Genomic DNA, 22,736 nt, shown 5'->3' with positions numbered 1-22,736 from the left:
GTATAATGCCCTCAGTCATCTGCAGTTTTACTGAAACTCTAAAAAATTAAACTAACAATGCTGAATTTGTAAGCAGATCAGCACCGGCCAAATTAAAATGAATTGTAATTAATTCAAATTAATCATTAGGTATTTTCAACTGAGATACATTTTTCAGCATATTTTGGCAGGCATCAATCTCAGCCCTAATTAGAACACAGTTTTGATGAAGGAGTGGCCAAGGTGACACTAAAGACTCAAAAGTCTAAATTTTTCAAAAATACTGATTATATCCTAAAATAATAATAGTGAGGATAAAGACCCCTACTAGGAAAATCCTACACATGTCTACATTTAGTATAGTACAAGTACAGTGACAGAGAAGCTAGCATCTTCCTGACATTTCGGCTCAACTCCCATTAGTTCCAGCTAGCAGGGTCAATAGCAAAGATCTATGGGAGCTGTTGCCCAAAACATCTAGAGAAACCTGATAAATGGATTGCAAACTGAAAGTATTTTTGAGTTAACAGATTAAAAATTTTCACTAGACCTCCTAAGGCTGGAGAAACAACAACACAATTGTGTTTTGTTTTGTTTTTCTATCCTTGCACAAGGACACGACCAACTGTCATTTTACAGTCAAAAAGCATCATGATGGAAAAAATCCTGCCGATCCTGCCTAAAGCTCTGAATCCCTAAATTGCTTTCTTGTATTCGCTATGAACTCCAACACAAATCAGGGCAGGTTGAATAAACGCAAGACTACCTGATGATAACCGTTGTAGTCCATGTTTCCTGGGAGGGGAAATCCAGACGCCAATAAGAATTCTCCCTCCAGCATTTCAGGCTTGATAAATTCTTCTAAGTAGGACTTACAGAGACGCCTATCCCAATCATCTGTGATGTGACCCCCGTACATGATCTCTCCAAAGAGGTACCGAAGGTCATCGTAGGGAACCTAAATGCCAAAGGGAAAATTAGTTGAGGCAGTTCCTTACAGCCTAGCAGCAGGCAACTCTTTCAACAGCCTTTGGAAATCTTAAAGCAGAAGGGGGGTTTTTTTCGGTAGGAAACTGGATGTAATGTAGCAGTTATACAACTCCATGCAACACCAAAAATATTTCATTTAGAGAAGCCCCAGACTGTGGAACAGACATTGTATGTGTGCAGAGATGTAAGTGTGTGTGGCGAACTGGAAAAGAGTAGGAGTGTCGCTGAAAACAACTCTTTCCCCATTCCTTAAACAGAAACACATTTATCTAGGTACTCAAACAAATATTTTCAAAGAAATGTCCTAGCATGAGCACATCGGGCCAGTTATGAACATTCACAGAAATAGGATGATTAGATGAAAAGCATATTCTTTTCCGAAGTCACAAAAGGAAGGAGAGAAAGATAGCACATTGATAGAGAATGCTCCCCATCCCTCAAAAAAAAACACCCTCTAGTGATCAGAAATTGCTGCATATGATTCCAGTTCACCTTAGCAGTAGTCTCCAAGTAATTGTATAGAACATTGACAGAAATTGTGAGGTCTCCAAAGTTAAATGGGTATGAACGATTCCAGCCTTGGGGGCCAAATTTGCGCCTTTCTGCTACCACAGCATGGAAATAACACAGGGCAAAAAGGATGCTCTTGAACTCATTCTCACGGGTACACATCTCCAGGGTGTCCTGCAGGAAAAGAGAAATTGGTTTCCATAATAAATACCATCTAGGTCAGGGCTTTTCAACCTTTTCACCCATCGTACCACTTTTAGGATATGGCAACATCCAAGTACCACTAATCGCCTAGCAAGGTGTCAAAAACTTGATCCAAAAAAAGGGAAAAAAGTGATGAAGTAGAGGTAGTCCTCAATTTACAACAGTTCGCTTAGTGACTGTTCGAAATTACAATGGCACTGAAAAAAGTGCCCCCCAAGCCACAGCCGAGCAAAACACCTGCCTGCCCGGCGGCGCTCTTACTCCTGTCCGAGGTTTTCATTGTTGTGAGCATTTCTGTTGAGGATTGGCAGCAGGGGTGGGGTGGGGGTGTTTGGTTTTTATTTTCCTCTGTCTGCTGGGTAGTTGCAGCAGGTTTGGGTCACTTCACACGACCCTGGGACACTGTGACTGTCATAAACATGAATCAGTTGCCAAGCATCTGAATGTAAATCACAAGACCCTGGAGATACTGCAACATTCCAGCTGATTGGCGCTTCTTCTGGGCTCAGCAGAAGTGCCAGAATCAACGGCGAGCTCCAGCTGGAGCCTGACGCTGATCCTGGTGCTTCCGCTGAGCCCTGACAGCCCTGCAGCTCCAGCCGTCTCTTGCTCAGGCTTGTGTAGTGCTGCCACCGGTTCAGCTCATACCCCTCCCCTGCTACCACATTTCTAGGATGGTCGCATACCACCTGCCAGGTGCCAATGTACCACAGGTGGTACCCGTACCACTGGTTGAAAAGTCCTGATCTAGGTCAGATGTGTTCAATCTGTATGCCTAGAAACTAGCAATGTGGCTCCACAAGATCGTAATAAAAATATATAAAAAATAAAGGAAGTTTGTTATTTATATACATTAACTATATTATATATTTCATATGGGGTCCAAGACAATTCCTCTTCACTCAACGCAGCCCAGGTAAGCCAAAAAGTTGGACAACTATGATATAAGTCTTCAGGTTGGAGCTAAATGAAATGAAGAGAAATAACGACACACTGACCCACACAAAGAATTGGACAACGGTATCTGGGATTATGAAAATCTCCACTCATCCTCATTACTTGCATTTATCTGAGAAGTTGTGAGGAGGCCAATGTTGACTTCCAAACTTACTAAATTTATTTTCTATTGAGAATCCATTTTGGTAGCTTCCCTGCTAATGTTTTTTCACTTATTATTTATTAATAAATAAATTACTTAAAGATTTTTTTCTGTACAAATAAAATATCACTTTATGGTTGCCATAATGCTTATATCTGATTTTTTTAAAGTCATCTAAAAGCATGCTTTCTGAATATTTGTAGCTGATCAAATACTCTTTCTCATATGGCCTGATCTTTTATGTTGCATAGGAATCTCTATTAGATGATGGCAGTTCTTATAGTTTAGTTATAGCAAGGTTTGGAGACTAGATGGATAATTGCAGGAGTGATGTGACTGACAAATGTGGAACAAAAAGGGTTTGTTCTGTTTCAATTGTTTAGACAATTTTCTGATCTAAATAAAGTCATGGGAAAAGAATCTCCATGGCCTGGAGTTGGAATCAGTGAATATTATCAGTTGATCAAATTTATTCCCCCGTCTCCCATAACAATTTTCAAGAGTATTCTTGATTGTTTGTAACAGATTAACGCAGACATGTCAAACTCGCAACGTCATGTGATGTTGCACAATGTATCGGAGCTTTTTCTCCATTGCCGGCAATGGGGTGAACGCAATTTCCTGGTGATGCGTCCGGCCCGCGAGCCGGCAGTTTGACACCCCTGGATTAACGGAAAAACAAAAAGCAGTTGGATGGTTAGCCAAGACTCAACATTGTTTTCCATGTAAATTAGAAATAGTGCTTACAAGCCTTGGGAATAATTCTTTCCCACAAATGTGCTAGTCTCCTGGATGAAAAGTGAGACAAAGGCCTGAGTCATAACATTAGGACAAATATACCTTGGGCTTATTTATCCTCACACATTTCTCTGTTTGCAAACTTGAAAGAACAACAGAATGTTTATGCAACACAAAACCTACCCTTTTTATTTAAAGGCAATATGGTAATAAACTCTTTGTAGCCCTGTTTGTTTGTTTATTTAAAACACTTAATATAGCCACCCACCAGATAACCAACCCTGAGTGGCTCCAATTACGTTTCAGCATGTCTATGTGAATTCATGTTGTATTGATTGAACTAGAAGCACAAAGCAGTTAACAAAAGTACAGAGGTATTGTCATAGCAGTATTTTGGATTATGAAATGTTTTGTAAAAAAAAAACCAGCCATTTTGAGATACTATCAGATTCCACCTCACCCCTCTTTCAATAATAATAATAATAATAATAATAATAATAATAATAATAATAATAATAATAATAATGATGATGATGATGATGATGATGATGATGTCAAAGATGACTATGATTATGATGTTAGAAGGGACCTTGGAGGTCATCTAGTTCAACTCCATGCTCAGGCAGGAAACCCTATATCATGTCAGACAAATGGCTGTCCAGTCTCTTCTTAAAAACTTCCATTGTTGGAACATTCACCACTTCTGGAGGCAGGTTTTCCACTCATTAATTGTTCTAACTGTTAGAAATTTCTCCTTAGTTCTAGGTTGCTGCTGTCTTTAATTAGTTTCCACCCATTGCTTCTTGTCCTGCCTTCAGGTGCTTTGGAGAATAGCTTGACTCCCTCTTCTTTGTGGCAACCCCTGAGATATTGGAACACTGCTATCATGTCATCCTCTAGTCCAGGCATGTCAAACTCACGATGTCACGTGACATTGCGTGATGTATCAGAACTTTTTCCCCATTGCCGGCAATGGGGTGGGCACAGTGTCGGCGTGATGCATCCGGCCCGTGGGCCAGCAGTTTGACATACCTGCCCTAATCCTTCTCTTCATTAAACTAGACATATCCAATTCCAGAAACCGTTCTTTATATGTTTTAGCCTCCAGTCCCCTGATCATGTTTGTTGCTCTTCCTCTCCATTCTTTCTAGAATCTCAACATCTTTTTTACATTGTGGTGATCAAAACTGGATGCAGTATTCCAAGTGTAGCCTTACCAAGGCATTGTAAAGTGGTATTACCACTTCATGTAATCTTGATTCTATCTCTCTGTTAATGCAGCCTAACACTGTGTTGGCTTTTTTGGCAGCTGCAACACACTCCTAGCTCATATTTAAGTGATTGTCCACTAGGACTCCAAGATCTGTCTCACAGTTACTACTATTGAGCAAGGTACCACCTATACTATTCCTGTGCATTTGGTTTTTCTTGTCTAAATGTAGAACCTTACTTTTTTCACCATTGAATTTCATTTTGTTAGAATGTATTTATAGAATGTGTTTGCCTCAAAGAAGAGTCTGAGGGGATTTTTATCTAGATTTTTATATAAAATTTTAAGGGGATCTGGGAGGGGGTGGCCCAAGGGATCCGGAATGAACTTGAGGGAGTTCAATCCGGACAGCAGTCCAGACTATTGGACGGTTGCGGGGGGGGAGTAGGGGTTTGGGGGTGGACTCAGCTCCAAGTGAGGAGGGTCTTCCCATTTTGACGGTGATTGGGAGGGGCAGAGAGTGTGGGAGCAGAGGGCTTTATCACTATCGGGGAACGGGCCACTGCTGTCCTCAAGCGGTTGCCTGTTCCTGCCCTCGTGGCTCTTCTTGCTCCCCCGGGGGCATAGGATTGCAGGACCCTGGGCTCAGGTTGGTTTATTTCAACACCAGGTCTGTGGTGAACAAGGCTCCTCTCATACATAATCTTATTGAGGAGGAGAACGCGGACCTGGCCTGCATCACGGAGACCTGGTTGGGCCAAGAGGGGGGGTGTCCCCCTCTTGGAACTATGCCCACCGGGCTTCCGGGTGCTTCACCAGCCGCGGGCCCAGGGCAGGGGTGGGGGGGTGGCGGTTATTATTAGGAAGAGTCTTTGTCCACGAGTGGCCACTGTCCCTCAGATAGGCGGGTGTGAGTCTCTCCTTTTGAAGTGGGGTCTTGGAGTTCAGTTGGGCGTATTGATTATGTACCTGTCTCCCAGCTGTGTGTCATCGGCCCTGCCCAAGCTCCTCGACGTCCTGCCTAGGTTGGCGATTGAGTTCCCAAGGCTTATAGTTCTGGGGGATTTCAATCTGCCTTCCGCGGGTGAGGCGTCTGAGTTGGCTCGGGAGATCATGGATTCCATGACAGCCATGGACCTGACTCAAGTAATTCAAGACCCAACCCATAATGGAGGGCACACACTCGACCTGGTTTTTATCTCTGGACAGTGGATTAATGATCTGGGTAGGGGGGATTTAACCATCCAACCCCTGTCATGGTCTGATCATTTTCTTCTCCAGCTAGACTTCCAATACGCTACCCCCTGCTACTAGGAGGCAGAACCGACCAGGTGGTTCTGCCCCAGGTGCCTGATGGACCCCGAGAGGTTCCAGATGGAGCTTGGGACATTTCCTGCTTCCCTTGCCCACGACTCTGCTGAGGCCCTAGTGGTAGCCTGGGATAGGGCTGCTGCTGGGGTCTTGGATCGAGTTGTGCCTTTGCGGCCTCTGACCAGCACAGATCCCGGGTGGCCCCCTGGTTTACCAAGGAGCTCCGGGAGATGGAAGCGCCGGAAAAGACGCCTAGAGAGCTGTTGGAGGTCCAGCAGATCCGAATCTGATCGAACACGGCTAAGAACTTGTCTTAAGTCTTACCTAGTGGCGATGGAAGTGGCAAAGCGTGTTTCCTTTTCCGTTCTCATTGCGTCTGCAGATAACTGCCCAGCTGCCCTGTTTAGAGTGACCTGCTCACTGTTAAATCAGTGACCGAGGGATGATCCCTTGCAGGTTAGGGCTGAGGAATTTGTACAGTATCTGCAGGACAAAATCACTCAGATCCGGACTGGTTTGGACTCCGGTGGAGTGGAGAGGATAGGTCTTGATTATACTATATGGAGTGAGTTTGACCCTGTTTCTTTGGATGATGTGGACAGGATTATGTGTAGACTGAGCGCTACAACTTGTCTATTGGACCCATGTCCCTCCTGGCTGGTTTTGGCCGCTGGGGAGGTGACAGGGGGCTGGCTCCAGGCAGTTGTCAATGCTTCACTGATGGAGGGTGTCTTCCCTTCCACCTTAAAAGAGGCGGTGGTGAGGCCCCTTCTCAAGAAGCGTGCTCTGGACCCGGCCTCCTTGAATAACTATCGTCCTGTCTCCAACCTTTGCTTTATAGTGAAGGTTGTTGAGAGTGTTGTGGCGCATCAGCTTCTGCAATTCCTGGATGAAGCGGACTATCTGGACCTGTACCAGTCCATTTTCAGGATCAGTTACAGCACGGAAATGGCATTGGTCACACTGGTAGATGATCTCTGGCAGGCCTGGGACAGGGGTTGTTCCTCTGTCCTGGTCCTACTTGACCTCTCAGCAGCTTTTGATACCATCGACCATGGTATCCTGCTGCGGTGGCTTGAGGGGTTGGGAGTGGGAGACACTGTTTTACGGTGGTTCTCCTCCTACCTCTCTGGCCGCTCGCAGTTTGTATTGGCAGGGGGGCAGAGATCTACCCCGAGGCCCCTCACTTGTGGGGTGCCTCAGGGGTCGGTTCTCTCCCCCCCTCCTGTTTAACATTTATATGAAGCCGCTGGATGAGATCATCCATGGCTTTGGGATGAGGTATCACCAATATGCAGATGATACCCAGTTGTTCATCTCCACCCCAAACCAACCCAGTGATGCCCTTGACGTGATGTCCCGGTGCCTGGAGGCGGTGCAGGTCTGGATGGGAAGGAACAGGCTCAGGCTGAACCCCTCCAAGACTGAGTGGCTGTGGATACCGGCATCTTGTATTGTCCAACATGTTCCACCTCTTTTGATGGGGGGAGGTATTGCCCCCCTCTGAAAGGGCTCGCAAATTGGGTGTCCTCCTGGATTCATGGCTTAACTTGGAGGATCATCTAACTGCTGTGACCAGTGGGAGCTTTGCACAGGTTCCCCTGGTGCGCCAGTTGCGCCCCTTTTTGGACCGAGATGCCCTATGCATGGTCACCCACGCCTTTGTCACTTCTCGCCTGGATTACTGCAACGCTCTCTACATGGGACTGCCCTTGAAGTGCACCCGGAGGCTTCAACTGGTGCAAAATGCAGCCGCGTGGGTGCTTATGGGAGTTTCTCGATACTCCCATGTTACACCACTCCTGCGCGAGCTGCACTGGCTTCCGGTTGTCCTCCGGGTGCGATTCAAGGTGCTGGTAATCACTTTTAAAGCCCTACATGGCTTAGGCCTGGGGTACTTGCGAGACCACCTGCTGCCATTATCAACCTCCCATCGCCCAGTTCGCTCCCACAGAGTCGGCCTCCTCAGGGTGCCGTCAGCTAAGCAATGCCAGCTGGTGACCCCGAGGGGGAGAGCCTTCTCTGTGGGTGCACCGACCCTCTGGAATGAACTGCCCCCGGAGCTGCGGATGGCCTCTGACCTTCGGTCCTTCCGCCGTGACCTGAAGACATGGATGTTCCAACAATCGGGCCTGGACTGACTGTAGTTTTAAATTTGGTTTTATTGGGTCTATTGTTATGTATTTACTTCATTGTTTAATTCTTTTTTAAATTTTGTATGTTATGTTTTTAACTTTTTATTGTTGTGAGCCGCCCTGAGTCCTTAGGGAGAAGGGCGGCATATAAATTTTATAAATTCAATTCAATTCAATATCTCACCTTTATTTTCTATAAATCTCTAGGTGGTAAATCTACCTAATACTCTTTCTCCTCCTAGTTTATCATGAATTATGATTGATAGAAGATGGGAACAAAAGAAACATGACAGCATTAATCTTCATTCAGCCATGCCAACTCAGACATCCAGTGGTCTCCCCAAAGAGTACTGAGTAATGACAAGAGCTGTTAGAAAGGTAAGAAGCAGAGCACTCTCCCTCCAAAAGCAAGAATGCCAATATTTCAACCTACTAGATTGGGCTGGCCGAGAGCTTTACATTCCAAAAATTCATTCCTGTCTTCAAAGCAAGCCTAGTCAACATACAAGAGGGAGTGCTTGGCTGATTTAGACAAACAATGTTGGAAGAGACTTTGAGAATACATGCACAATTCAATTCTTGAGATGAGGTTCCAGGTATAAGAGCTGCTCACCTCAACGTGCTAATACCTTCACTTTCATTATAATAGGCCTGAATGGAGCTAACTTAGTCCAGTTGTATTTAATTTCCTGACTTGGCTCTGAAAGGGAGTATCAAGAATCTCCTTGAGGTAGGAGGACAGGTAGAGGGATACCTGGTTGAAGTTGTCCAGAGCCTTGTGCAGGTTGGCATGCATCCCAGTTGGAGGTTCATTTGTGATTTTGATGGAATTCTCAAGGATACCCTGTGGTATCAGATGGCTCTCAGAAGAAGCTGCAGGTTCTGCACTGATAAAGATCCGGAAATCAGGGTGACTACCTTCGCTGTGCTGCTCTAATTTCTTCTCCAGAGAACTCAACCACTTGGCCACCAGGTGAATATTCTAGGAGAGAAAGACAAGGTTATTAGATCCTTCTCTTAAATGTTCTAGGAAAGAATAACAAAGTTATTAGATCCTTCTCTTAAAGCAGCTGCTACATCAATATCTTCCAGGAGATAAGAAGCACTCTGATGCACACACACACACACACACACACACACACTACAAGAAAAAAAACACCTTGCCTAATAGCTCTGAGCACTATAATTCAGTTCCCCAGGCATTAGCTGCACACAAACAATGTGGATTTTCTACACTTTGAAATGCAAATAATCAAGACAAATAACTAGCAATTAAGGAAACAGTTCTGAGTGTTTGTTTTCTTAAGGATGATGATGGTATTCTGTTTGTTAGAATAATGTACTGTTACTGAAATAACATTATTTCCTCCAGACAAAACAAATTTCCTGTAAACAGCTGAAATAAAGTTGCTTGATTATTTTCAATGAAATAATCCATCCTTGAAATCTAAGCTAGTTACCAGAAAATCAGATTTCACATTCTGCTCAGCTGAGGTCTTCAAATATTTGCAGTGGTGGTACTTTTGTTCAGAATTACTCATTTCAGTTTTCCACCATTCCAGCATAGATCAGCCAAGAAAGACTGACTGGCCCAAAATCACCCAGTGAGTTTTATATGGCAAGCTGAGACTGAGTCTTCCCAGCAACTGGGATACCCACCCTACAGCATATTGCCTGATAAGATGGAAGGATGGGGACTTGTGATGTTATCTGAGAAAAGTTCAAACATGACACCAGCATGGAAACTATAAATGAAAACATTGTTTTCCTGGTTCTTTGTATGGTTAACTCCATTAAGGAAGGAAAAAGCAAAGGTATATTTCTTCGGATAAAAAAATAAAATAAATCTAAATTAAAGAACCTTTTTATCAAACCTTTCAATTTTGATTTATGAGTAATGAAAACACTAAAGGAAGGCTTAAATTATTCTATCAAGATCGAGAAATCCAGACCAGACATCTACCTCAAAGTCAGAAATACAGATGCACAGAGCCAAGGAATAGGGATGTACAAAAGTAGGTGGCTTCTGAACATGTCCTGCTTGTTTCTAGTGCACAGAAAATCTAATTTCCGACACAGCCCAGATTTCAATAAATAAGCAAAGCTCATAACAATGGAAGAATGCTGAAGAAATATGAAACTGACCACATCTTCAGCAAGGCCTATTATTTATCACAATCCACAGATCAGAATGATAGCTTTAATCTAGTAGAGAGCCATCAATTTAGATAATCAGGGTCTTTGTGTGAGAAAGAACTGCTGAAAAGCGCGTGGAAACTCTTATCTTGGAAATGGGAAGGGCTTTGAAAACCTTTCACTTCCAGAATAAAAAGAGGCTATTGTTTGTTGGCTTGCAGGTACAAATTAAAGCTTAGCTTCTGGGAATAAATCTGAAAGACTCAGGAATACAACACAGCACAATCCTATTGCTAATAGAAGCTAATGTACCTTTTTTAAAAAAAATGTTATGGCCTTTTGGGAATGAGCGCTATTTCAAAAGCCAACTGCATGCCAATCCCCAATAAGGCCAAGTGCAGGGAGTCAAAGTGAAGCCATTCTAGGACAAGGAGAAAAAAATGTAGATATTTTCCCATTTGTTCGTACCAGGGAACAAGTCAGTCCTTTTACAGAAATGAAATGAAACTATCTATGAGCAGAACTAAAATTATTGTGCTTTCTTCAGATGGGTCTGATTATCCTCCTTTTTAGCCATTAATCAAACTTCACCAGGACTTTGTATTGGTAACATTGGGAGTATTCACAAAATGAAAAAAAGGATTGCTCTGAGAGTAGAAAGAGGCACTCCATCCCAATAAAACCGCATCCTCACCCAGTCTAGTCTTCATGTTATAATTCTTGAAGGCACAGACTCACTTTCTAATTTGAAAAGCAAGAAGAGCAGGGCTTACATTTCTACTGTCTTATTTTCACAGAATAGGCCTGAACTAGGGGACATATCCAGAATTAGTGAGGTTTCTGCCACTTCAGCTCCCAAAGTCATCAGAGAACCAATGGCAAAATGGGATTGCCAAAAAAAACCAGAGGCCATTCAGAAGCCACTTCGTCAAGGAACCAAGATGCTGTCTCATGTCAGCAGTGAATCAGGTCCTCAAGATTATCAGGAAACTCCCCAAGTTCATGCTGGAAACCAAGTGAATCCATGAGGCATCTAAGAGACATTCTCTTAATGGACTTGGCCCTGTGGAGGAAATGGGCAACAACTGTATCTGGAACAAGGAGTGTTCTGCCACAACAAAGGGCAGATGTTAATACTTTCCAGATCGGGATCACCAAACAACTACTTGGAGGCAAAGGCCAGGCCTACATGTCCCTCAAGGTCATTCCCTCCTTCCTCTGCCCAGTAATACATGCCAGATCTGCCCATTCATCACCACCAGATTGTGGATGGATGTGGTCTTGTTAAAAACAGACCTGGTTACCTGGCATTAACCATCATCAACTGGAGGCCAGGTGGTTCAACAATCTAGTCCCCAGGTCCCTTGGTAGAGGTAATCAAAGAAGAAACTACCAGTAACTTCTTTGCTACCTTGCTTCCCCTGAAATTAACTGATAATTTAATACTATGTATGTGTATATGGGTTATACTGAATATGGCTTGCGAATCAAATGACAAGAAATATATTCTCCAGCCAATATATATATAAAGAGGAACCAATACTTCATTTTGAAAGGAAGTCCTGAAGAGGAACACAAGCTGGAATTTTGTGGGAAATAGGATTTCTACTGGGAAAAGCAGATTTAAGGTTTATATATGCTACATATTCAGTTATTGTAAATAAACTAAGTTATTACTGGTTTAACTAAAGTTCTGGGATATTTTATAAAGAACAAACAACAGGTTAAAGACGAATGTAGTAAAATTAGAAACATGAACTTAATGTAGAATCCTAAATGCCTCAAAGGATTTAATGGCACAACTGAATCAAATACAGCATTATGGTGATCAGCACAGTAAACTGACTTAGAAAAGGATCAGAATTTGGACCCAGAGCTTTACCAAGTGCTGCACCACAAATAAACTGCCTGGATATAGAGAATTTTATTTGCTTGAATTGAAAGCAAGCACCCAAGACTGCGTGCACTGGATCAATTAATGATAAGTGGAACTGGAAGAACAGAATGTCTTTATGAGCAGCAAATGTGCAGTCTGACAGTCAGCAAAATCTTTCTCATTTCACTTAATAGTTCAGAACAGCTCCTAGAGTTCCAAATTGCAAGAATAAGACAGAAACGAGAGTGTGGGCACAAGCTAAAAAGTGCAAACAGTCCTCAGATTTCTGAGGGGGGAAAAACCTGACAGAACACAACAGGCACTTGTATACAGCATGATTAAGACAGCATAATTTAGGAACTTAGGCTTTTTACTGTGTCTCCCAGGCAATCTTGGGAACACAGCTTTCATCATAATGAACAAGGCATGGCGGCTCTTTTTCTTCTGTTGCGTTACATTTCTGGAAAATTATTTGGTTCAGCTGCCTGGATGATATGTGACTGATTAAAATTGTCCAGATGCCATGTTTTGCGTATCCCAAGACAGTTCCTGGAGCTTATTGGTGTTCAAAAAAGCAACAGACACACACCCACACACCACTGAGTTATTTCTCACCAATCTGCGAAAGCCATTTTATTGTTGCACTTCAAAATGGTGCAAAACCCATCCATTCATGCTGCTGACCCTGGTGGAGTTTCTTTTGTTTGTAACAAACTCTCTTTACTGAATTATTTGCAGAAAACACAGTAAAAAAAGACTCAGAAGTCAAAGAAAAGGTAGCCCTCCACGTGTGATTGTGATTGAGCCCGCAATTACATGCCACTCAGTGTCATGAGTCATCATGTGACCACAGCTGATTTTTACAATCTTTTTTTCCAGTGGGTCATTAAGCAAACACAAAGCTGTTAAGCAAACTCATTTTTCACCATGGGCATTTTTTTTGCAAGAAACCAGAATTAAACAGACGTTTCTGGTAAAATGGCATAAATTGCAGCCACCTGACTATGGACATTGTAAACAGCTGTAAATGCAGGCCAGTTGCCAAATGCTCACAATGCAATTATGTGAGCACAGAACAGAGGCAGCTGTATCTATTGAAGATGTTTTACAGATAGTCTTTGACTTATAATTGGTTGCTTAATAGCTGTTCAAAGTTATGATGAACCTCCCCAGGGGTATTTATGATCCTGTTCGGAAGTTTCAATGATCAGGACACACGGTTGCATTTCTCATCCTCTGCCATCCTCTTCTCCTTTTGCCTTCAATTCATCTGGAGTACTAATTTTGTAATAAGGAATTAGTCAATGAGTTAAATGGTTTTTGGAAATTTTAAAGCTAAATTTCATTACTACATTTTTCCTAATTCCATGGTTCCATGGTTCTTTTAAAAATGTTAAATTAAAAAAAAAACTACTTTCTGCAAAGGTGTGATCATCAGCTATTCCTGGCTTTTGATATTGAAAATTCCATGTAATGTGCATACCTTTCCTTTTGAAGGTTAACTTTGCTATGTGGGAGTATCTGTGCATATGCAAGCATGCTCCTGTTAGAAAGGCACACAGTGAGTAGTATTGAAAGGAAAGCAGCTACTTGTCTAATTTACCAGGGAAATGTCCAGGGAAATGCACATACAATAGACATACATGGGTACATGTTTTAAAACATTTGAAAGAAATTGGAGTTGCAATGAACTTTCATGGTAGACACAGCTTTGCTTTTTGTGGGACCCTTAGAGTAATCAGTAAAATGAAAATGATGGAGAACAATTTGCTGGCAAACAGATCAGTGCATCAAAATCCCTCTCTAGATAAAGGGGAGAAGCTGAGATCACCACTAGTGCTCCATTCAGATGCCCCCACAATGAGACTGTAAAACAGCAGTCTCTGAATCAAGAGTCAGCTTTACTGTGCTTTGGAGCCTTTAAAGCAGGCATGTCAAACTGCCAACCCGCGGGCGGATGTGTCATGCCGAAACCACGTGGAAAAAGTCACGATACATCGTGCAACTTCACGGGACGTTGCAGGTTTGACATGCCTGCTTTAAAGGGAGACTGGGTTTGCCTTAATGCCCTTAATCACTTCAAGGAATGGCTTGTTAACTAGTTTTTTTGTTTCTTTGTTTTTTGATATTAAGAACCTTCAGAAGAAGAAGTTACATCGCACCAGATGATCCTCCTTCAATCCTTAGTGAAAGAGCATTAACAATATTCTGAAATAAGCAGCAAAAGGATGATTAGAATGTTGATTTTAAAGGTTTTAAACAATCTAAGGGACCAGATGGATTTGACATAAGATTTGGAAACTAATTGTAAGAATCCTTCATGTAGCTTGCTTAAAATTCTATTAAAAATATATTAAGATGTAAAAAAAATTCCTGTGGGAAAATATTGAGGATTAGACAAAAACATGATAGGAGGGCTAGACACTAGTGGCAACCAGAAAGAACTGAAGATTATAATTTTAAAAGACATCCACTAATATAGAATGGAGAAAAGTATATCAACTTTGGAGGAATTCAAGGATATTTAGCAAGAGTACACTCAGAAATTTCCTTTAAGACCTTAAATCTTGGACAAGGATTTAAAAATGACAAGATATGGACAGAATTATATGGAAAAAGAAAAAAATGTTGTATTTTTAGAGAAAATGATAAGTTACTGTGTAAACTGGAAAGAAATATGAAACTGATTTATTTGATTAAGATTAAAATACACATTTTGTTTCTGGTAGCTCTTACTGGACTTTTGATGATTAAGATTGAATGATGAGGTTTTCTAATTTGATTATAGATAAGGGATGAGATATGGGATCTTTGGATGAAATGTTAGAGAAAATGATAAGTTACTGAAAGCATTTATACTTATCTTGATATAGGATATGTAAAAATATAGTTTACATATCTTTTACTTTTATACTTTTTCTTTCTTTTCTCCCTTTTTTCTTTACACTTTTTATATTTTTTCATTGTTTGTTTTTCTTGATTTGTATTAGTTCTTTATCTTTAAACTTTAATAAAAATATTATTAAAAAAGACATTGATGTTGCTAGGGTAACTCTTAGAAATAGTAGCATACAAACCAATAATTTATCTTATCACTGATCTCCTACTCCAGTCAGCAGAGATGCAATGAAAAAGTGTTACATCAGGATACTTTACATCTTCTATAGCTCAACCTTCCCCAACTGGTACCCTCATGATTGTTTGACTTGCACCTCTGAGGGAATTCCATTTCCAAAATGAGGAATATCACTCTGAGAAAGCCTGGTGCAGACATTTTTGCCAGACCGGCTGACTGCATTGTGTATCATGATGTTAGCAAGATACCCAACATAGGCAACATAATTTATTAAAATGCTGCTTTTAAAAGCCAATCCTACCATAACTTTAAAATAAATTAGATCAGTTCATAGTTTGTTATCAATAGCTATCAGTAATGATTATCTACCACATCAGAGAAAATTTGTCTCATAATAGGTAAAGGTAAAGGTTCCCCCGCACATGCGTGCTAGTCGTTTCCAACTCTAGGGGCCGGTGCTCATCTCCGTTTCAAAGCCGAAGAGCCAGCGTTTGTCCAAGGACATCTCTGTGGTCATGTGGCCGGCATGACTAGATGCCAAAGGCGCATGGAACGCTGTTACCTTCCCACGTAGGGGTCCCTATTTTTCTACTTGCATTTTTATGTGTTTTCGAACTGCTAGGTTGGCAGAAACTGGTACAAATAACAGGCGCTCACTCTGCTACGCGACACTTGGGATTCGACCCGCCAAACTGCCGATCTTCTGATTGACAAGCTCAGTGTCCTAACCCACTGAGCCACCACATCCCTTGTCTCATAATATTAGTTGTCAATTATTGGATCATGATCAGAATGACTCCTGCCATTACTGTGAGCTTCATGAAAACATCTGGTAAGTCACTGCGACAAACAAGATGCCAGAATATATAAAATTTAAGTCTAATCCACCAGCTTTCCTCTGTTATGGGGGAGACTTTCCCTTCTTGGATTAACTGTGGCATAAATATGCCCTTCCTCTTGTACTAATGTGACTTTGACTTCCATATTTTCCCCAATATACACCTGAAGGAGCTTTAAGTTGTCCTTGGGTGTTTCAGGGTTAATGTTTTACCTGTTCAGCAGGCAACAAGCCATTGGAATTTATTGTGTGTACTACCTCAGACACTTTTCTGACTATTCTTTTGGTGCCAGGGGATGGAATCAGCCTGACACCTTCTGAGCAATAAATGTTATGCTAGTGTGGTTTATGGTGGGTGTCTTTCAGCCAAAGGAATGGCACATATACACTTAAACCTTTAGGGGATGAGGTACCCCAAACCCATGAGCTTCCAGGCCTCTTTTTTGCAGTCTCCCTCCGCCCCCTTAGAATTCTCCAAAATACACTGGTGGGTTAAGAAAAATAAGTATGCTAAGCTTCCAAGCAGCTGCTGTAAGTAAAATTCCCCCAATCTTCATTCAAATAGGGGAAAATAGGTCAAAAAGACTTTTGTCAGCTCTCAGCTAATAAAATAATAATTTTAAAACTGCAGGTCCGACCAAAAATAATTGTATGTCACTGCCTTATCTGTATATTTTTCTTTAAAAAAATATATTTTATTGATTTTTAACATAAACACCTTAATATTTGGTAAACAGCATGTTGTCTGGGCTTATATTTGTAAAGTAATCACTAACAATCAGCTGTATATTTTTCATTTTACTGCTTATTCTAAGGGAATAGAATAGCACTAGAGCACTAGAAGATCCATGCTTTAGCATCCCCACTGGGCAGTTGCCTCCCTCCCATTCAATTAAACACTACATAAGTAAAAGCCCCAATAAAAGCCTCTATAAATGAAAATGGAAACTGTTTCCTAAGATGTCATATGCCTGTTTCAGATATCATTTGAGAGGGGAGCATTAACTCTTTTCTGTGTATTTCAACAATTCCAAAATCTGCTTCTCAAATAAGGGCCCCCAAATCCCTTGATACACACTGGGTGTGGGTTATGCACATAAATAAAAAAATAGCCTTGCCTCGTGCTAGATTTGAAAGACAAGAAGTTTTCCAATGCAACGAATGGATTATCACTCCGAAGAGGTAAAAAAACAGTGCAAATTTCCCCCAAACAGTTCTGTTTCCTATTTATATTTCCATTGCATCACGTAAGGTGTTTCCTGAATGGAAAGAAAGCATCTCTGCAGACTACCCAAGTGCATTTTATTCTAGTGGCGGGCAAAATATATATTGTAGGCAGGGCTTTTCAACCGGTGGTACGTGAGTACCAGGCTGGTGGTACGCAGTGTCGCCTTCCTCCCCCCCCCCGCGCGTCATGCCCATGCACCGGCCTTGTTGTGTCGACTCGCCAGGAGCTCTCCATGGACTGTGTCTGATACCTCCCTATCTTGGACTTCAGAAAGCGGTTTTCGTAAACCGAGAGTGCCTGGTAGCAAGAGGAAATAATGGGGAAAGGAGACGGGGTGGGGTCGGGTGGGGGAGTTGGAGTCATTGAAAGCACAATTGCTCGGAGAATGGAGGAGAAAAGAAGAGAAGAAGCGACCCAAAAATCTTAGGGAAGAACTGGAAAAACAAAAAGGTGACAAAAGAAGAAGCCCAGAATTGTGAACTGCTGAGAATGAACTGAGGTTGATGGAGGAATAAAAAGAAACCTTCAGAGTATAAACAGTAACATGCCTATTGAAAAGTTTGGTTTCCCTCCTGCCCACTCACAATAGTAACCCATGGATTCCCCCCACACACACACAAACTGCAACCTGAGGGAGGGAGGGACAATGGAATGGAGGGAAGGAAGGAGGAAGGGACAAAGAAGGAGGAAAGAAAGAAAGAAAGAAAGAAAGAAAGAAAGAAAGAAAGAAAGAAAGAAAGAAAGAAAGGAAGGAAGGAAGGAAGGAAGGAAGGAAGGAAGGAAGGAAGGAAGGAAGGAAGGAAGGAAGGAAGGAAGGAAGGAAGGAAGGAAGGAAGGAAGGAAGGAAGGAAGGAAGGGAAGGAAGGAAGGAAAGGAAGGAAGGAAGGAAGGAAAGGAAGGAAGGGACAATGGGAGAGAGGGAGAAAGGAGGGCACCCACCGCAGTTCCACCCCCCTCCACCAGAGACCCATGGATTCCCCACACACAGGCACCCTGCAACCTGAGTGATGAGCTCCCCACTGCCCGGACCATTGACTTCGCTTGTCAAAAAGTTGCAAAAGGTGATCACATGAACCTGGGACACTGTGACTGTCATAAGTATGAATCAATTGCCAAGCATCCGAATGTAAATCACATGACCCTGGGGATGCTGCAACAGTCGTAAGTGTGAAAAATGGTCATACGTCACTTCGGACAGTCACTAAGCGAATTGTTGTAAGTCGAGGACTACCTGTACATTATCATTTTTTTCCCTTTTTTGGAGGGGTGTCAAATTTTTGATATCTTGCTAGGCAACTGGTGGTACTCGGACATTGCCTTATCCTAAAAGTGGTACAATGGGTAAAAAGGTTGAAAAGCCCTGTTGTAGGGTACTCATGCCAGAAGGCACACAGTGAGGTTTATTTATGTTAGGATGATAGCATGCAGAGGTTTCTAGTGGAAAAAGAATACTACGTTACCCTGTTTTGTTTCTTAAAACCTCTTCAGGACTGTAAAGTTATCCTTAGAAGGTGGTGCCTAAAGAAGAGTCAGAAGCATGGCTGGCAAAAACAAAAGACATACAAAATGGTCGTGTCCGCCTAAATGTCTTTTGTGTGTAGAATTTGTACACAGCCTGGAAATTCTGGGATGCAAATTTGGTTGGCAAAGAATTCAAGGTTTAAAGTAATTGTTTTTTAAGTGGGGGAGGGGGTGGTTTCATTGGTTCCTTACTCAAATAAGCCTTCCACTTCTTAATGCTTAACAAGTCAACCAATTATTTAACATGCAACACGGAAATTTCTGCCAGATCTTTTGATCAGTGCATTGCTATGGTTGACCAGTTCATTGTGATTGAATTTAGTACATGAACCAAATTCAGTACCACATTAATATATGAAAATGGGACAGCACATAGGAATTTTGTTAAGTTAATTGTGGAAAGAAGATGATGGCATTCTGATTAATAAGCAAAGACTATGGTTAAGAGAAGCTACTGTAGTGCCTAGATTCTTTCCCCCCAAATTCTGGCTTTCAGACCAAGATGTACCGTAGTTCACAAATTAAGACAGGGAACAGGATTTAAAGAAAGAAAAGAAAAATTAGGACCACTGACAAACATGTCATCAGTTTCATCACAATACAAAACATCAAACAGAAACAGCTTGCTATCTCTCTGCCCTTTGCATGAGGTGCTGAAGAAAGTCACAGAAATACAGACCAGAACAAATATTGCTGCAGCAAAATTATTATAGAATAATAATAATATGAATGAAAATCCAATCTTATTACAAAATGAGAGGCTCTGCTTGTGCAGAAGTATAAGGAAATGTTTTCTTAAGCTGTTTCCCTCACTGGAAATTCTGGGAGTTATAATTCCTACACTTCCAGAAGATACAACCTGGGTAGTTCACGGCTTTATACTGCCAAGTAACCTAGCATCTATTTTAGGTGGACGTTATGGGATATATACTGTATGTGCCGATTACTCAGACAATGCAGTTTGTATCTCTTAAAAGATTAAAGGAAAAGTCTTTCAAGTCAGGAAGGACATATTAAAACTATTCTCTGGATCATTCTGTAGGCCCAGTTGTCTCACAGAAAAGAGCATTTCACAAATTCAAATATGATTCCAAGCCTTAAATTAAGATTATCAGTAGGATGCATTCTGGATGGTATGAACTAAATTAAGTTCCAGGCTCAGAAAGCTCCCTTTTCTCTCAAACTAAGGAGAGGCAAATAGAAAATGACTGTGCACATCAGCAAAGGGGAATGGCACTATAATCCTTTTGTCTCTACTAATGAGGCAGATAACACCCGTGGGTGGGCTTCCAAGGAAAGTTTCCCTTCCCATTTCTGGCCTTGCTTCTTCCAACCAGAAGTGCTTGGAAAAGGAAATTCTACTCAATATTATATTGTGGTGGACACATACATTCTCCCCTTCCTTTCCTACTAGAACTGACAAAAGAAATTTCAAGAGAGGAAAAACCTATCATGTGACTGAACTGGAAAAATATCTGTCCTTAAGCATTTTCTATGAAACAATACGGAGATGAACATCTGAGTGCTTCTAAGTGGCACATATTTGTTGTTCTTATTGGCCTGATGCTTCCCAGGAAAAGCCAAGAACCAGGACAGTGTTACAAAAAGAAATAGCAGTCAATACTCTAAAATTCAAGAAGCAGGAAGAAGGTCCCTAGGGAAGAAAGAAAGTAATCGTTTCAGAAGGCTTCACAGATCCTAGGACTGCATTTATCTTGTCTCCTACATTAAGATAATTTTAAGTCAACCCAGAATAATTTTTGAAATAAATCCACAATCTTGATCTTTAAGGTTTAAATCCACCGTGAACTGCAGTGGAAAGGGCCTTTCCATCTCATTTACTATATCCCCTCAGTCCTCTGGGCTGGAAGAGAAGCATACTCTGGAAAGTGTATCAAAAACAGCAAAGATTAGGTACATCAGGATTGGTGGATTTCCTTAAACTTGAGTGCCTGATTAATGAAAAAAAAATGAAAATATATATGTAGTTGACATGGCTTTAATATTTCATGGAACCACTCAAATTCTCACCCACTCATCAATCCATCCCCATTTAAATGAGCCATATTTGCATGATTAAATAAAAAGAGCCAATATATAAGCAATTGTGTGGCTCAGTGCCATCCTCATTCTCAAAGCTGAAATGCTCTCATCACAACCTCTTCCCTTCTCCCTTGGCTGAGAACTAAAGCCAAGTTCAGTTTCTAAAGACAGCTCAGCCCAGGCAAAGAATTCAATTTTTTTTACACATTTTCTTTGAAGTTAATTTCTGTACCTTAAAATGATAAAAGTAAATTGCAGTGAATCATGCCTTGTGATATGCCAAAACCACAAATGGTGACAGGATCAAGGGGCACAGCTTCAGCTTACACCTCACTCTGCTCTCTCTCCCAGGCCGATGCCAGAAAAATGGGGGAAAAAACATGCACAACTAAATTCAACTTTTCTTGATGAAGAATTGAAAATCATGTTGATATATCTTTTCCTATACACACACACACACACACACACACACACACACACATGCACATTCACGTGCACACACGCAAACCTATACATAATAAAGAACAGTATACTTAGTTATGTCAGTCATTAAAATGTGAATTTTACATTCAGCAATGAGGGTGGGTAGGAATCCCACTTGTCATTTTGGAATAAAGAATATATACAGTAAATCTTCAAATCCTTCTCAAGGCCACAGCAGCAAAAGGAGAGGTCAACCAGTGGCTTTGTTTCCATGGGCTATGTGACCCTTTCTGAAGAAGTTAGCCATTGCACCAATTTGCAAACTAAATGTACTGATGTAAAAACTAAATGTATAGTAGCCATTCCCAAGACAGCACCATGAAGATGGCTTTTTTTAATCTGCAGACTCCATTATTCTTAGCCACCAACACAGTGGTCATACAGGCTGGTATTTCTACAGAGTTCTAGGCAGCGGAAGAAGGCAGATTTGTCAAGGAGTGGTTTGCTCCTGTTTTAACCTGTCTGGAGAAAAGATGGCTTGAAGGCAGGCAAGAGACCTCTTCTCCCAAACCAAAAGAGAACACAGACCTGCAAGATAACCCAGTGTCCTTCTGCTGCTGCCAGGTCGAGGGCTTGTTCTGCTACTATCTCCTGACCTTGCCCCAGTGAGACATTATGGAAATTCCGGTTGTTAAATGTATAGCCAAGTTTCTTTCCTGAAAGGAGAAAGTGAGCATTTCAGTCCAGAGAAAAACAATGCCAGCAACTCACAGTAGATTGGTAGCCACAGATTTAGCTTTCTACCAGATTTACTATCTTGATTAGCTTTTGCAACCTTAAATAGGCTGATTCTAACTGGGACTGCAATGCACAACAAATATGGCTGTGTGGGTGTTAATCCTCTCCCATTTCTCTTCCTATCTAAAGTCTCATGACTAAGCCTCATGGCCAAATCTGCTGTTTAATTCCCCAAGTGCACTGCGGCAAATAGTACTTTATTATGTTGATAGATTGAGATGGTGTTTGGGAACAATACTGCACTACACCCTAAGTGATTATCTCCCATGATGCTCCTGGCTGTTTCTTAAGGCAACTTCAGTAATTCTAATCCAAATTGCTGTGAGCTGGCAATGGGGCCTGAATGGTTATCCCCTTGCTTCTTGCTCCTCCCATCCATGCAAAAAAGGCAAGCCTCTTTAGATGACTCCCAGGTAGTCTGGTCTAACAGGGCCTGCCTTTAAGGACCGTTCCATCCTCACAAATCTCTTTGCCTTTCCCTTGTTTTCCCAGATACTTGCACATGGGTGCCTTCACACCCCAATTCCCACAGTATCTCCTTTTATAATGCCCAGACAATTTCTTTACTTTACTTTACTTCACACAGAAGTTTTGGATCAAAACTGGAAGACACTGATGCTG

General features: G+C 41.6%; 1 protein-coding gene across 1 annotated transcript in view; it reads right to left on the bottom strand.

Annotated features, from left to right (window-relative positions):
• DNAH9 (dynein axonemal heavy chain 9) overlaps positions 1–22,736 on the bottom strand; it is a gene marked incomplete at both ends in the record, with an annotated part of 237,237 nt that overhangs the window by 13,532 nt on the left and 200,969 nt on the right. The window contains 4 exons of the mRNA XM_083352326.1: positions 746–937; positions 1,462–1,653; positions 8,931–9,158; positions 21,906–22,033. Coding sequence (XP_083208452.1) covers positions 746–937; positions 1,462–1,653; positions 8,931–9,158; positions 21,906–22,033 — 740 coding nt within the window. The remainder of the gene's footprint in view (positions 1–745; positions 938–1,461; positions 1,654–8,930; positions 9,159–21,905; positions 22,034–22,736) is intronic.

This window comes from Vipera ursinii (assembly GCF_947247035.1).
Source record: "Vipera ursinii genome assembly, chromosome: 2".
NCBI lineage: Eukaryota > Metazoa > Chordata > Lepidosauria > Squamata > Viperidae > Vipera > Vipera ursinii.
The sequence above is the reverse complement of the archived record's forward strand: the minus strand, read 5'-3'. Positions and strand labels throughout refer to the sequence as shown.